General features: G+C 38.2%; 1 protein-coding gene across 1 annotated transcript in view; it reads right to left on the bottom strand.

Annotated features, from left to right (window-relative positions):
- Nucleotides 1–17,987, bottom strand: part of LOC121319583 (transcriptional enhancer factor TEF-3-like) — a 41,900-nt gene that overhangs the window by 3,235 nt on the left and 20,678 nt on the right. Inside the window, exons 4-8 of the mRNA XM_041257168.1 lie at nucleotides 15,417–15,460; nucleotides 14,524–14,585; nucleotides 13,541–13,671; nucleotides 12,404–12,577; nucleotides 1,174–1,314 (exon numbers count right to left, since the gene is read on the bottom strand). Of these exons, the coding sequence (XP_041113102.1) occupies nucleotides 1,174–1,314; nucleotides 12,404–12,577; nucleotides 13,541–13,671; nucleotides 14,524–14,585; nucleotides 15,417–15,460 (552 nt within the window). The remainder of the gene's footprint in view (nucleotides 1–1,173; nucleotides 1,315–12,403; nucleotides 12,578–13,540; nucleotides 13,672–14,523; nucleotides 14,586–15,416; nucleotides 15,461–17,987) is intronic.

Below are 17,987 nucleotides of genomic sequence, written 5' to 3' on the forward strand. Positions count from 1 at the left end.
GAACTACTGAGTTTTTTTAAACCATGCCCTCTGAGTAACTGGCAAGAGGGTACCGGGGTGCAGCACATTAAACGCTTCCTCTGATCTGTATGATGTTGAGTTGTTCAGGACTACAGCTGTTAGGTGAAAAAAAAAAAAAGAATGCCACATGCACAGGGTACCTTTGGTTTCCTGGGGTAACTGGATCTGTTTGCTGGCACCCCTTTAGTGCAGTTTGATGAAATGTGGGCTGGGGCCTCTGCCAGAGTTACAGAGAGTAGTGTGTGGCTCTTGGCAGAGGTAAGGTCACATGCCTGCCTGCCAGCTTGCCACCCTTGCCTTGCAGGGCCTCCTCTCTCTTACAACCAATGACTGGGATCAATGCTCCAGTTTCCAAGGATTAAAGACAGCTATCTCCATATCCCTTAAGCTCAGTCACTTACTCACTTACATGACGGTGTGACCTTGGGACAGTCACTTGACCTCCTTGTGACTCACAGTCTTAACCCCCGCTCTTGGAAAATGGTGCACAGCTGCACTACAGTACCTTACTAGTTTACTAAAGAGAGTGTAGGCTCTGGGCTTTATGGACTCATATCATCACAAGTGGTATAAAAGTTAACCATAGTTAAAGCACAGCAAAGTGTATTAAAGCATGATACAGCATAGGTAACCATTGTAAAGCCAATCCAAACTACAGTAATACATAATTCCTATGGGAAGATTTAGTTTCTCCAGTTACTTACACATTTTCAGTCATCTTACTAAGATAATGTTTAAGGTTGTTGGTTTTAGCAACTCTTTAGTACAGTATAGAAATGGGTGGTGATGTAATGAGAAAGCATAAAGGATGCAGACAACAAGGTTTCTCAAAGCTAGCTCAAGGCCAGGTACATTTAAAGAAACAAATCCTCTTTATGCCTTGGACTTTGCAACTCTAAAATCAAAGGTGTTTAAAAAGTGTTTTTATCAACTGTGTTAGTATACACTTGTTCTTATCTACACTGTTGCTAAAGTTTTTGTGCCCGGTAGCCTTATGTTAGATATGTATAAATTGCAACTAGGATTAAAATCTTGGTTGCAGTCTTGAATACACTTCAAATACAACAAATCCTAATCCATAATATAGTGGCAGGGTAATTTAATTCATACTGTGTTGGATTCACATTGCTCCTCAACCTCTCCCTTCCATACCTCCACTTTCTCCACCACCTGCTTGCCGAAGGAGCAGACTTTGGTGGAGCAGGTGATGATCATGTTCTCTGAGCTGTCATACTGACTGGAGACCCCATAGAAAGAGCCGCTGTCATCCTGCATGTTCGTGTTCAGATCCGCCTGTCCAACACCAAAGACAATGTTTACTGACATCCAGTCTCATTTCATTCAATGGAAGTCGTGTGAAATACAAGAATTAGACAAATCCAAACACTTGTGATGTTAAAGAGACGTGTAAGCTGTCTACCCCTCATGACAGATGCATTTGATGTGAAAATGTGTATTCTAGAATGTAACACAAAACAACTCATCATAACTTTTTCATAAATTATAAAGTACATTTAAAAAATGTAAAGCATTAGCCAAAACATTTGCCTACTTGACTTGCCGAGAGTCAATAAGCTCACAGACTTTGACGGAGGGCTTATATTAGGCATTTGCTTGGCTTGCTTCTGTATCCATGACTGCACAAATTACAGATGCACCAAGCGAGGGCTCTATCAGTGCGTTTACACTTACAGCTCAGACCTGAACTGGCTCAGAGTTGATCAGATTAGAAAATTCTTATTATATGAGCCACCCGTTTACACCTCAGCTGGCCCAGTATGCATGCACATAGCCTGAACTGTAGTCCATGCTTCATGACATTATATCGACTACCCCTTGCGTGGAGACATTTCCCCTCAACAAAACACAGAGGTGGAACAAATCTGTCAATTGTGTCACTTGTCTGTTTTTACAACGTGGTCATTCTGTGCTAATTAAAATTACATTTTGGCATCAGAAAGGGAGCAAAGCCTTGAAAACATTTATATGTAAATGTAAACAATAACTCCTGTTTATTTTCTTACTCATTAGTTAATAGCTAAAAAAGAAACACCTGCGACCCCCCCAGCACTCTTTATTTGCAATTCATCCCAGTACTATCGATGATACAATTTAAAAAGCTTTTCGTAAATCAAAAGATCCTCTTCTAGGAGCAAATTCAGACCATAGTTTAAACGTAAACTGCTTTTGGACCTGAAGCTCATGCTTATACATCACATCTAGGATTACCAGATTTCTAGAGTGAAAAGCTTTTTTTTCCCCCTCCAGTTCACAGACGCCATAGCAACTCTGAAGTCATTAAAATAATAGTATATAATAACACAATCATAATTTAAAAATTAAACATCGGGTGTATTTATTGCAGATCAAAACAACTCGTTTTCTTTCTATTCTCATCTAATCAAAACACATTGGGGGTTATTTTCAAAGGAGATCCGCTGGAGGACCGCATTATTTAGACCGTTTTTTTCTGCACCCGTTTTTCCCAACCAATCCAATATTTTCTAAACATGGCGGGATGCTAGTCTGGTTCATTAGTTATTCTGACTGTTTCTTTTGGTGGAATATGCAATGATCTAAGAATCTGTGTCTATTTTCCAAAGACGAAAATGCTGGATAATGGAAGCTTCCACCAGTTAGCTTTCCGCCTGCTTCAGCATGGTCAATACGACTATCCGCCAGTAAAAAACAGGGACAGCAAGTTAGACCATTCAACGTGGATCCTATGTTAGAAGCAGCTGTGTGTGTATGTGTGTGTGTGTGTGTGTGTGTGTGTGTGTGTGTGTGTGTGTGTATGTGTATGTGTGTGTAGGTTTATAGTGCTTGCTGGATCAATAAAGTCTCCACAAGGATGGAAAGTCTGACAAAACCTACCTTATGAGGACACAGGCCAAGCGCCTGAAGTGTTTAAACAGATATTAAACAGTCATTATTGTTTTTTAAAACAAACTAAAAGTGCCCAAATATTTTGTGTTGTTGACTTTCACCCAGTGTGGAGTTTTGTTTGACTTGAGTTAGGAATAGAAAATAAAAATATAGTGAGAGTCAATGCAAAGTCCTCATAAACACTACAAACAAATCGTTGTGTCTGTGTGTTTGTGCCTGCGTGTGTGTGTGTGTGTGTATTATGATCTCAAGCTGAAATACAATCCCATTGCGGTGCACACCATTCTCTTTACCTCAAGAAGATCCAGCCATCCCTTTGTGTCAAAGTGAGACTAATTTGAATTATTCTCCTGGGTAGCACCAAATGTGTCAAAAGTATAGGCTATTTTGGAAAATTACAAAATTAAAAAAACTGTAGCAGGGCTAGTAGCCTTGTACAGCCCTGCTCCTATACAGGAGAGCAAGAGGAGAGAGAGAAATTTGAAACAGAACTAAAATGAAACATACAGGATCAGTGAGGGTGACCTGGGTTTTGTTGTATTTTGTGTTTGTGACTTGTTTTTGTTTATCTTTTTTATTTGGTTCTGTGAGCAAATGTCTTTTTCTTTAAATATTTATTTTCTTTTTGTATTTAAAAATAAAAATGGTGCACGCCACATCTCTTTACACCGCAGTCACCTTGTCTTTGTTTATTCTTTATTCCTGACGTCACCAATCGGCTATCCTGTCACAAAAAAAAATAAAAAAAATGAAAAAGCGTTCATGCGATGATGCTGAAGTTGGCTTCTTATTCATATGTATTCTTCCGTGTCTAACATGGAATTTGCTTTCGTTTGCTATCTTGTCTAATAGCCCATTTGTAAGTTTATTTATTTAATAAATTTATTTTAAATTTAAACAGTGCACAGGGGTAGGGGTCAAGGCTTGTAGGTGTCGCAATCAAATATGAAGACATAAGCCCGATACCAGCTCCTGCAAGGGAGACGGCTCTTTTGTACAGCGGTATGAGCTCTCTGCTTCAGTGCAGGAGGTCCCAGGTTCGCGCCTGTGAGAAGCCCTGCCTGAGGGAACCGTGGTTCATCACAATAGCATACTCACACAGACCTGAACAAGAAAAAGTCAATTTAACAAACCGTTCAGGAGGAAATTATATGATCTATAAATATATTATGGAACTAAACTGTTATTTAGGGATAGAAATTGAAATGATACGGGGTACACATTTCTTTGCACTTCAGATATATACGTGGGGCTTACCGTTGTAGAAATAAAAACTTCAACAAGGAAAACATGCTTTCTGTATGATGCAGAATAAAGTAGTAAACTTGGACAGGTCACTTTACAATAGAATGGTTTGTTAAATTGACTTTTTCAGCACAGAGAACTCGTTATGAATGATTTATTGATTGTAATTGCAGATGATTTAATGAATTGTAAAAGGTGCTCAGGGCCCAATGACTGTGGTGGTCAGTCAGAGCCCAAATGAAAGATAAATTTGGCTGGAGGCCTCGCCCGTTAGTGCCTGCGCGAGGCCGGCTGGAAATACATGAACAGTTATATGCATCCCAGTGCCACAGATAGGAAGTAGCTGTGGCCAACTCTTCCCGAAAAGAAGAGGCCGCCAAACCACAAATGAATAATAAATAATTATCGTGCTCCACAGTGGCGGCCTGCCACCTGCCCCCAAAATATTGAATTTAATGAAAATCAGCAGCTGAGACACGGCCCGTCACCCAGAGCATGACTGCACCGAGGGAAAGAGCCCAGCCTCTCCAACCCGACCACTCACCCGCAGAACTAAATACTAACCGAGAGCCCAACCGCTCCAACCCGACCACTCACCCGCAGAACTAAATACGAACCGAGAGCCCAACCGCTCCAACCCGACCACTCACCTGCAGAACTAAATAGGAACCGAGAGCCCAACTGCTCCAACCCGACCGCCCACCCGCAGAACTAAATACTAACCGAGAGCCCAACCGCTCCAACCCGACCACTCACCTGCAGAACTAAATAGGAACCGAGAGCCCAACAGCTCCAACCCGACCGCCCACCCGCAGAACCAAATACGAACCGAGAGCTCAACCGCTCCAACCCGACCACTCACCCACAGAACTAAATACTAACCGAGAGCCCAACCGCTCCAACCCGACCACTCACCTGCAGAACTAAATACTAACCGAGAGCCCAACCGCTCCAACCCGACCACTCACCTGCAGAACTAAATACGAACTGAGAGCCCAACCTTTCCAACCCGACCAAGCGCCTCACAGAACTAAATACTAACCACTCAGCACTCAGGTAAGGAAAAACCCTCTACTCACATATTTTTTATTTTTTAGGGGGAAACTTCAGGGATTCCATGGCTGAGGGCAGCCCTTCCTCCAGGCTCTAAGCAATCAACTCCCATTTCGGCTTCCCAGTGCTTGACGGAGCAGCCGAAACAAAAAGAAGCGACAAGAAAGAATAACAAACTAGCTGTTATGCACTTGCTGATACTGTGTTGGTTAGGCGCGGATTTTCCTTTGCAAAAAAGCAAGCAAGTTTACAATTCCTGTTGCTGTCTAGTTTTAAGTAGGATTTATAATGGAGTGCTTAAAGTTGTGGATGAACATACAATAAATACAATACATTACTTAAAGTAAGTTAGCTTTAATTTCTCTTCAGGGACTGTCTTCAGTTTAACAATACAGTACTTTGATGCATATGTGGTACTTGTTATATTATTTTGTTCCTTTTTTTATTGTATATTTTATAATTTTGGAATTTTGATATTATGCTTGTTGCAATATTGACTTAACAATTAAACAGTACTTAACCCACTTTAGTACTTCTAAAATATAGAAATAAATAAATCAGATGGTTTGATTATTTTATTTAAAAGCATATCTCTGCAATGTGTTTATTTATTTATGTACTTATTTATTTATTACTTTTTAAATTTGTATTTCCAAAGTATAGTTTGACACATCTGGGGCTACCGTGGAAAATAATTGAAACTAGTCTCACTTTGCCACAAAGGGGTGTTCAGATCTTGTTCTGGTATTTGTTTTTATTCAGATCAGCTTTGGTAAAGTAAATTGTCTCCACAAGACTTGTAAGTTCAGCTTGGGATCATAACATAAAAATGAAAGAACATTTTTTTTATATTTGTTTTGATGTACACAAAAGGTTTACATGATTTAAAAAAAAATGTGTTTCAGTGCGTAATTAAGCGTATTTCAGGACAATTAAGCATCCTGAAATAAATGATTAATTTAAACCTTTTGTGTACCATCCAAAAAAAAAAACGTTTATATTAATTTTCATTTTTGTACACTGCAGTTATACCTCCTTTCAAACCTATAACTCACATAATGTGTTCCGATCATGTTTGTTGTTAAACAAGCAATTCCAATAAGACTACGCATGACACAATCAACTCAAGCTCCATAAGCAAGAATTTGCCATTTTTGCCTTTACACCTGGTATAGTGCGCATTTACGTTTTGACAATTTTTTTCTGCTGGTTTGGTATTATTTTCGATTGTGTTTATATAGAATTTGCTAACACATTTGAACCGTAAGTATTATTGTAGTGGATAAATCCACTTAAATGCTCATTACTTATTTATTTAGAACCGCAGGAAATTATTCATGAAAAAAGATCAGCCAGCAGTTAAAACGGAGGATTACCTTAGAAAATAGGTGGATATTTTTAACCGATTAACCTGTGCAAAAATGTTGGCGTTTCCACCAAAAATGAAACTCTTCGAAATTCGGGTCCATTGCCTGAACAAAAAAAACAGATAATTTCAAAATACGATCACCGGTTACGTTTGTAGATATGTGTGAAAAATAATATTTCTAACAATAAAAGTTTTGTGGCAACTAGGCTTGTTTCACATTTATCCCACATGAATTATTAAATGTCTTTTCCCATAATAACAAAAATATAAGTTTGTATTTTGGAATCTTCTGCCTCTGTATCTCTCAGCGTTCTGTCAAAGATATTTTTTGTTCCTGTTGCTGTTGTCTGTGCCTGTTTGACACAGAGAGTGTTGCCCACGAGTATACAAATGAGTGTACAAGTGAGCCATCTCATGTACCGCTGCATTCACAGTTGACCAAAAAACCGACCAACGCCGTTGCAGAGCCCCTCTCTGGAGCAGGTCAGTTTTAGATGGCTGGACCTGGCACGGCTGTGTTTATATTACACAAAAAAGACCTAAGCCGTCTTTAAATTTGCTGCACATTTTCACAATCTTCCTTGAAGGATTGGTTGCTTATCCCTCCAGAAAAATTTTAACACCTTGCCAACTCAGAAACAATGAAACCCATACACCCTGTTGACAGTGTTGTGGCAGATGATTTTCATTTTTGCTCCAACTCCTGTAGATCTATAGGCAGGGAGGTAACTGAGCCACTAGCATGCATATATACCCTACCTGAGTAATCCTACAATTTAAAAGACCATTCATTCTCCTGCTGCTTTTTTATTTGAATATAATCTGCTAATTTATAATAATTTACTGATCCCCTTAACTTCATTTGACCCATTTTGCCTTGTCTTAATAGAACCACTTCAAATATCTGTAAGAGAATTTATCCTATAAAACAATCCCATAATGTTTAATCCAATCACTCAGACATGTTACTATGTAAAAATATACAGACATTGGCTGAAATGTGATTCCCCTGGCATCTCAGAGGCGCAAGACAATCTGTTAAGACAGGGCCAAAGGCGGCTCGGGACTGGGCAGAGGCTAAAATCCAATCCAAAATGCCATCACTTTCCATGTAGACCAACAGCCTGTCACCATTGTCATGCCAACCCAGCAGGGTAACCCTGTGACATGCTTGTAGTAAACAGCTCATTTTTGTGGTTAGGTGCTTTGTGTGTGTGTGTGTGTGTGCAGTGTGAAGGAAGAGAAAAGGAAGGAGAGAGGGAGAAACAGGGAGGGGGAGGAGTAGAAAGAGCAGTCACCATGTTTTTGAGAAGTAAAGTCTGTTCAATTTTCAAAATGTTATTTATGAATTATAATATTCCTGACTATTTCAAATGGCAAAACAGTTGAAAAGACCATCCTCATTTATTCTTCTACGGTGATTGTTTTGGAATATCTGCATTCTTATGATGGTTAAAATGATCACTAGTACCTGTATAGCTCCTAGACTGCAGCAGTGCCCACCCCACTGCCCCTCACAAACTTTAATCTGTTAATAAATATGTCCAAACAAAACCACCAGCATCAAATCTGCTGTCTGGCGAAAGGGTTAATAAAACAGTTCACGTCTTTCTTATCCCTCATGAGCACATTCTCAGAAGCCCCTTATCATTTAGCTATTCATTGTTTAGCTGGATTTTTACTTGTCAGGTAAAGTGAATGTATCATGTCACCATGCTGCATTGGGTTCTAGCTTAATGATCTAAACAGTGGCAGATCTTAATATATATTTATAAAGCTATTTTTTGTGGCCCTCATTTCACTGTATTTTACTGTATGTAATGTTAATAGGTGGGTCAATAAATCAGGCCTGGGGAAAAACTTTCAGCTGGATTAATGCAGAGTTTAACCAGACATGATACGACAAGTGGAACTGTACAGTGACAAGTCAAAATGAATAGAACCTATACTTCTGATAAGTATCTTTCAAACCATATGTGACGTGACGTGACATGACAGGTGACACAGGAGCGGAACCAGGGCGGTACTGGAGCAACGTGAAGTAAAGAGGACTTAATCCCGTTTTTTTAGATTTGACGGGTGTCAACTAGGGCATTGAGCAATCAGAGCACAGCTTCAATGCACGTGGTCCAGCAGGGTAAAGCAGTATCCAAAATGACGGAGGAAACAATAATTTTTTTTTTTCAATAATCGTTGAAAAAATACCTAGAGCTTATGACAAAGGGCTTCACAATTATAGTGATACAGATTTGTAAGGTAATATGTAAGAGTCCATTTTGAAAGGAACTGGATAAGCCTGGTGTGATTTATTGCTATACATATATGTTGAAATACCGTCAGAGAAGACACTCATAACTTCCACATCATGTTGATGAATATGTACCAGTCTTGATCATTTTGAACAGTTGTACAGATCTGGCAGTTTTCAAACTTGTCGCATCGCCTCTGTGTCGCTTCTGGTGTATATGGTCATGTCGCTGCAAAAGTGTCTCATCGCCAATTAAAAAATCACATCGCGTATGGTGTGTGGGGACCTTAAGTGTGGCTAGATTAAGTTCTGTCATGAGAAACAGACCCCACTGACTTCTTGTGCATGAGGTATTAGGACCCCACGCAACTCGACATAAAATTCTAAGCAAGTGAAATATAAATGTATTGTTTGGTGGCAGGAAAAACAGTCTTTGCCTGAGTGATATATAATGAAATCTAATGTATGTGCTACATTTTGCATTGCAGTGAGTCTCCCTGCTCCAGCCTGTTTGGGCTGGCACTCTATAAATAATGTTGCGTGTTGGAGGGGGTCAGGCAGCAAGCAGAGGGACAGGTGCCTGTGCTCGGGTTGCACTCTCAAAGAGCAGCCCTGCCATTCTCTGCACCTCCAAGCGCTTTCTTATTATACACACATCACGCTCCTGCATTGTCGTGTAGAGAATGTGACGGGATGAAACCTTGGACACCAGACTCCTCCGCCTGCCAGCAGCGTTCCCAGTCTTTAAAATCTGTCCTTCTGTCCGTCCTATGTTTTTATTTTTTTTCCTGTCACAATATGTATAATAACTCGACAGTACTTGCACACTTCAATTGTACCGTCTTTCCTTTTCTGGTCACAGGCATAAAAATCAAAGTATTTATAAAAGAGTTATATTACTTTAACTCATGGAAAAAAATGTCATATAAAAACATTATATAAAGTATTCCTTGCTGTTATTTTGCCTAAACTGCACTAGCTTGAGTGGAGAGATCTCTAGATGTCTTATACATATCGTTTTATTACCTGTTTAATATCCTGCTATGTGTATTCTGTATTTTTCTGTATTAGTGATTAGTATATGGAGTAAGTTATAACCATGGCAAATCCTAAAACCAATAATGGCACATTATAAACAGTTAACCTTTATGCAAAAAGTCAAAATGCACATACTAACTAAGGTTTACTAGTATGTGAGTAGTATATATATATATATATATATATATATATATATATATATATATATATATATATATATATATATATATGTGTGTGTGTGTGCGCGCGTGCGTGTGTGTGTGTATATATATATATATATATATATATATATATATATATATATATATAGTACCAGTCAAAAGTTTGAGTAGACCTGCTTGAAACCAGGTTTTTCATGATTATCTATGCTTTTAAATGTATAAACTTGTCTATTAACACTTAATATTTCATTATATGATACGTGTACTTATATAAGTTGAGATATATAGTATGAGGACATTCCATCAGGATTATGGCTAGTTGGGCAGTCCTTCGTTCTTCAGCAAGATAATGATCTGAAACACACCTAAAAGCTGTGCAAGAACTATCTGGTGAAGAAGGAAAGTAAAGGACAACTCAATGGAATGACCTGGCCTGCCCAGTCTCCAGACCTCAATCCCATAGAACTTGTATTGGACGAACTAGACAGAAGAGCCAAAGCAAAGCTACCCATAAGTGCCCTACATCTCTGGGAATGGCTGCAGAAGAGCTGGGAAGACATGTCGGGTGATTTCCTGCTTAAACTTGTTAACCAAATGCCTCGTGTTTGTGAGACTGTTATTAAGGCAAAGAGAGGCTATTTTGAGGAATCCAAGATTTAGAGACAAATTTCAATTTTCTTGTTCATTGCTTTGATACTCCTTATGTTTTGTTTTGTATATTGTAACATGTGTTTTCATTTTCAAGTATCTAAAGAAACGTATACGACGTAAAACATTGTCAATTATGAAAAAAAAAAACTAGTTTCGAGCAAGTGTACTCACACTTTTGACTGGTACTGTATGTGTGTGTGTATATATATATATATATATATATATATATATATATATATATATATATATATATATATATATATATATTCACTTTTAAAATAGAATGTAGAACCCTTGTGGCGACTCTCACATGATTTGATTGGCTCTTGTAATGCTGATTTTGATTTGATTGGCTCGCTCTCTCTCTCTCTCTCTCTCTCTCTCTCTCTCTCTCTCTCTCTCTCTCTCTCTCTCTCTCTCTCTCTCTCTCACGTGGCAGCCAAATCAGTTACTTGAAATCCAAAAGTTATTTATAATCCAACGTGTTACAAAAGCAAACGTTAACAGTACATAAAAACGAAGTACGGGTCGCAATCCCATGAAATATGATACGATAAATAAATAAGAACATGAAAACTGAAAGGGTTAACAATTCCTCTTGTCAAATTCCTCAAACAAGAAGGTGTGATTAGCTACCGGAAAGCTGTACTTCACAGCCTTGGGGCATTTGAATGAAAAAAAATACTGGTTTGATTTTTTCCTTATCGAGCAGATCTGTATACACTGAATAAAAACACAGCTCCTCATAGGGATCAGAGAGAAGGGCACTTTACTGTTTGACTGCCATTCATTTATTACATCACTTCGACCTGTGCTGTGTGACTGAGGCATATGCACTGTGAACTGTCTGACACTGAATGACAGCAATTAGGCAACTACAACACTGTATTGACTTCAGGTAATAAATGATGGCGTGGCACCCCACCATAAAAAAATATTACTGGAGCAAAAAAGTAATGAATTGTTATATTAGTGTTTATATTAACAATGCTTATATTAGTGTTTAGTCCTGTTGATAACACCATGATAAACGGCTGTGGCAATTGGAGAGGGTGCAGATCACAGACAGAACACACAGTGTCGGGTCTCACAAGGCATATGCAGACAGCCTCTCACGTGATGCAGTCACATGACTGTTCCCCTGCAACACTGCAGTGTCACCCCCAAGTTTCCACCCCCCCAAAAACTAAAGCTCCAAAATATTTAATAACATACTTTAGATTGACCACCTCGACACCATAACAAAACAAAGATGTATTATTATTATTATTATTATTATTATTATTATTATTATTATTATTATTATTATTATTATTATTATTATTATTTGCTTATGTAGCAGACACCTTTATAAAAGGTGATTTACAGAGACATCTCATAAGAAATCCCCACTCACTATTCTAGCACCTGATTGTTCAGCTCAACCAGTCGGGTTTCATTATTAAAATGACCTTTTTTCTAAATGGTATTCTGAATGTAACAACTTTCTTAAATATATATTTTTTAAAAAATTAAACAGTATAGGTCCCTACCCTTCCAAGTGAAATGTAGCACTGCTCTATTTCTTAAGATCAACCAGCCTATAGGAAAGAAAATGCATGATCATGACAAGTACAGTTTAGGGAGAGAACTGCCCTTGTCTTACACCCAGCGGTTATGGGACAGAAATGGAATCCGAACAGGAGCAATTTGTGACTCACTGTGCTGTACTTTTTTAAACAGAAAACTCACCCAAAATTTGACGAGGAAGAATGCATTGACTGGTCCTTTCACAAAAAGGTCTTTCAAGCCTCCCTTCTTCTCTGGAAACTTATCATAAATCTGCCCAATGTCCACTGCCTCCAGGTAGGGGTCGCTGAACGTGGGGTTTGACTGACCGATGTGGACAAACAGATGCTTGTTATACTGCAGAATCACACGGGGGGTGGGGGGTGGGGGGGGTAATTGAGTGAAATCTCCTCTGAACTCCCAAAAAGCATGATCAATTAAAAAACAACATATTAAAGAGCTAGAAGCTTCAAATGACATTTCCCTGAGGTTTTCTTTTTTCAATCATTCTGAGTGCTTCCTTTGCTCAGATAGAGCTGTTCTTTTCTTTTGGTCAGTCTAAGTTAAGTTGCTTTGATTATGAGTTCAGGGCTGTTTTCAGTTCTAGTTTCTGCCATAAACATATGTTTTAGAGGCTTGATCAGCCAAAGTGTCTTTATGTTAGAAAGTGCAAAGCAATATACTGCAAAAGGCAACTTGATATAAAGTGGTAGATCACTAGATGGCGATGTGTCTTACTTCTATTAAGATACATTGGCTGATCAAGTATCTATGGTACGTAAGTAGAAATGTAGAGCAGCTACTGAACTCATCTTTGCCTTTAATTGCAAATGTTGTGTGGCTGTGAATTCACACACTTGGTGCTAGCTATTATAATAACATATTTATGCAGGATAGATCCAGAGAGACAATGTCTAGGGTTGGCCTTCTGCAGTCCCTAATTCCCCATTCAAACTAATCTTGCTTAGCTTCAGAAATCTGACAAGACTAAGCTTCCATTATTATTAGTTTTAAACAGGCTACTGCTTCAAACATGAGAAAAATATCTGTCCGTTCACAAAAGGCAGCACTTAATAACAGTCTCATAAACTTTAGCAACTGTGATTTCTCTGCGATCATAACTATAGTACACAGTTAAAGAAGAAAACAAAAATCTGAACCATTTGTGGTATTTGTGGACCAGCGTTGAAAACCACTGCTTTTTATGGTTGGCCTGGGCTTTCTGAGTCAGAATACCCATTTAAATCAAACCAGTGAAGGAGAGAGCACTCTACATATATCCATATAAAGCATGCACATCAAAGTACGAGTCCAGCTTACTGTATCAGGATCCCTCTGCTGCTCCAGGAAGGCTGAGAATTCCAGCATTCGGAACTTGGAGCTGGCAATGCTGCGGCCCTGCCAGGGAGGGGCTGAGGGGGAGGTGGCGAGTCCCACTGGAGTCTCATAGCCTGCAGAGCGGGGCAGACAGGAGGGAAGAGGCTCAAATACATTGGACAAATCGGCAGGCAGTCATCGGTTAGGCCAAGGGTATTGTATTGTGGGGTATTGAATTTATGTGAACAAAAAAGCATGTAAAATGAAGAAATGATGCAAGTCATTTATGGATATGGTGTTCATATTGCTGGTGTTGAATTTAGGAAACCTGTTTAGAGAGCATTACCATCTGGTAGTGTGCCATGTCTGCAAGGTAAGAGTATAGCTACCATACAGAAAGGGTTAACTACCGAGGTAATGCCCAATAACCATAGTTTTACTGCTATTAGAAACTTCTGCACAGTGTTTTATTGTTCTCTTAAATATTCAAATCAGATTACAGTAATGTACCTTATTAATGTTTAGATTTCCTTCCATTTCAGTATTTTAAAAGCTAGACAACCTATCTGAATGTTACAGTCAACCAACATGTGATAGTGACCCCCAAGAGCTTAATGGAGGATAAGTTCTGAGGTTTGTAATGTCTCGTAAGTCTAGTTTTTCGAGCCCAGATTTCAGTGTAGATTCTGAAATCTTAATAAATAATTGTCCTTGTTTATATTTTCCTAGTTATACTTCTCTTCATGTTACACATAATGTTAGGACAACATAACCTCATATTAACGTCTCATGAGACAGTCTCCTATAAGGGGCCAATGGCATTAAGCCAATGGACTAGTTTTCACTACACAGCTATGATCAGGCTTAGCAACGGAATACAAATAAATTCAAAGCTGTACTGCATTAGACATAATGCTCTGTGTTGGCAGTCACTGCCCCTTGCTGTGTTGAAACCACTATGTCAGTATCACTGCCATCATATTTACCTGTGACTGAAGATGCGACAGGTGGTTGAATGTTGTAGGTCTGTTGTGAGAAAGGTTTCATACTAAAAAACAAGAGATGCGGTTAAATGTGAGTGCTGTCATTTTAGAATAGTATTTTGAGCCCAAACACAAGCTCATCAAAATATGCCAAGCAGTAACCTCTTTTACAACATGTCAGGGGCAAACTAAGTGCTCTGATCAGTTGTTAGTGATCACATGACTGTGGTTGGTTCTGAAGATTTAGGGGTATATTTACAATGCATTTGCCACCATGACTGTTTGCACAATCTTTTTGTAGAATGAAAAAACACTAACAGAACTGGCATGAGATGACTACTGTGCATGTAGGAGCGCTTTAATTAACCTCATGAGTCATTTATTGTAAGCTTTATTACAGTAACTGTTTGTTGTTAATTATATATATATATATAATATGATAATATTATATATATATTATATATATATATATGGAAAAAAACTTTTTGATCGTCAGCAGTGTTTAAATACTTTGTGTACGTGGCCTATAGCCTTCCACACTGTAGCCCAGAACACAAACAACAGTAAGACACCTATACCTACATTATACTCCCTTAAAGCACTTCCACACCATGCATTATGAGCAACAATAATTTACTCAAAGCCACCACTAGTGTTTTCTACTATTCTAATAACCTTGACCTGCATAAAGAAGGAAAAACACTGAGTGAAATAGCTTGTATCACTCGATTTTCAAGGTGTGGTATCCGAAGCGTAATCAACAAGTATAAATTGTTTATGTTATATATATATATATATATATATATATATATATATATATATATATATATATATATATATATATATATATATTATATAATATAAAAAGAGAGTGAAGGGTTAACCCCAGTACTCACTCATGGGAGGCCGCAGGTTGGCCTTGTAGAGCTGCATGCCATAACTGGAAATGAAGAACAAGATTTAAAAAATAAAACAATCCCATATCTTAAAAGAGGAGCCATGCAGGTTGGAGAACCTTGTTCCAATTTATCTATCAGTCACATTTAATTTGTTTATCAACCATTCTCTTTTTTAATTAAATTTTGCTTGCCAATCGTCCTTTTTGGTTTAAAAATTATATATATATATATATATATATATATATATATATATATATATATATAGAGAGAGAGAGAGAGAGAGAGAGAGAGAGAGAGAGAGAGAGAGAGAGAGAGAGAGAGATTTGGTTTTCAACTTAAAGAAAGCCCTACAAAATCATCCTGAATGTAATTTAAAAATGTCTTCAGGGTACCTGAAGAAACTGGAGTGTAAGAACTTGAGAACAGTTGCAAAGGAGCAATTTGGCCAATTAATTCTTGCCAGGTTCCAACTGGACGATTGATATACCATAACTTTGCCGAGCCAGCTCTTAAAGAAAACCAAAGATTCCATAGGAGGAATGTAACTTAGCAACCTGTTCCATGCACTTTACACATTCTGTGTAAATAAGCATAATGTCCAACTATGCCTGGTCCCGGTCTATGTGCTATGGTTAATATATTCACTACTGTTAGCTTCATCAACTCATTTTAGGATTTTTACACTTTCAATCACATCTCCCTTAACCCTTCCATGTTCTAGGTTAAATTTCAATCAAATCTCCTCTAAATCATTTTAGTAAGGGTTACTTTATTTCAGGGTGCATAGTACACTCAAAGCATTCCCCACTATGTAGACATTTGCATTAAAAAAAGAGGTGCATGCTACACTAACAGTGTGTATTATATTTCTTCGTGTCACTTTATATAAATTACAGGTAAGTAGGTTACTCTTCCTTACATTCACTGTATGTTGCATCAAATTAGGACCAGCGATGACAGTTACAAAAATATCTGCATATTTTGGGGCACGCTTGTTGTTTATTCAAATGCATGCACCTCATTCATAGAAGACCAGCATCTCTATCTGCAGAATTTTAACCACGTACCCCAGTGGCTGCAGGGTAGGCAGGCCGGGGCAGTGCCTGCAGTGCCAGCTTGCTCTGGAAGGCATTGGCAGAGAGGATCTGGGCAGAGGACATGGTGGCTATGCTCTGGAGGGCCTTATCCTTCGCTGCCTGATCCTGGTGAGGAAACACAGGCACTCAGTAAAGAGTCCTCATCACAGTTTAGCTCTTTTCCAGAGCAACCAGAATCTCAGATTTTTAATCCTTTAGTGCAGTTGTCAACTAGCCTATCCTTTATTTAACTAGGTAGTACCAAATGTGAAGAGGTTTGTTTTTAGAGTGCTGACCGGAAACATGGGAGGGGAAATAAAGACTGTCTTTAAGAAGGGAAAGGTCAAGGGTTTAAAAGCCTTTTACCAAATGACGGTCACAAATGTAATATTTACCATGGAAGGTGTTTAATCTTTAATGAAAGCACGAAGTTCTTTGCCACATTTGTATTTTTTGTGCCATTTTTCTTAATTTTTGCATCAAATCTTTTAAAATGAGCGCCATCTTGTTCAGCTTATCCAACTTATTCAGTCTTCAATATTTTGTTTAGCACTATGATGTGCAATATGAAAATATGTAATTGTTTTAAGATTTCTTTAGTAAATATTTCCTTTTTGGCCATCCCTTACAGGCAAAATCCCCATCTCATACCTTGTCCTTCAATAAGGTCAACTTGCCAAGTTCATCCATGACACGTTGGACAGCATCCTATTCCCATGCACAAGTCAACCTAAAATGGACAAGCAGTGCCCAGGTACTGCTGTCAATATCTCAATGCTGAAGTGTGGGATACCAAGAAAGGATTGAAGCAGCACTGTCTTTTTCTCAAAAGTTTATAAAGAGAATGTGGAATTGGACAGTAACTAAACTATACAGTCATAGGTTACTTGCTTACAATTATTAAGTAATAAAAGGTTATGAGCAAAAGATAGTTTGCATTATAATCTTGATGTGCGCTGTATGTAGGGGAGCACCACTGTTATAAAAGTTCCCCATAGTAAACGCGAAGTGTAATAAATCCTAACAAAGGCATGGTAAAGTCCAGTGAGGTATTGTACAGTATAGTAAAAACATGGAAAATCATAGTAAACTATGGTAAATGCATAGTATAGCCATGGGAAAAGCACAGGAAAATTGATGGTGGTAAAACTGTATAAGGGCCATTACACTGTCCCTAGTAGACGTCGCATCAATATCCTGGACTAACTACAATGGCTCTAATTTCTTTTCATTTGTGGTTGTTTCCATCAATGACATCCTAGCACTAATCACTGCTTAATGTCAGAGCCACATGTCTGTAAACTGAGGTTCAAATTATGACAGAATTCAGAGTGATGTCCTTGGGAACATTATCACTTTGTGACTTTGCCTCTAAATCTTTTAACAGTCATTTAATAAGATTAGTATTTTAAAAAGATATAAGGATGGTCAAAGTGTTAAAGTTTCCCGTGTACAACCCAAATTATAATTTTTCAGTAAACCTGGAGAAACA

This window comes from Polyodon spathula, chromosome 8 (assembly GCF_017654505.1).
Source record: "Polyodon spathula isolate WHYD16114869_AA chromosome 8, ASM1765450v1, whole genome shotgun sequence".
NCBI lineage: Eukaryota > Metazoa > Chordata > Actinopteri > Acipenseriformes > Polyodontidae > Polyodon > Polyodon spathula.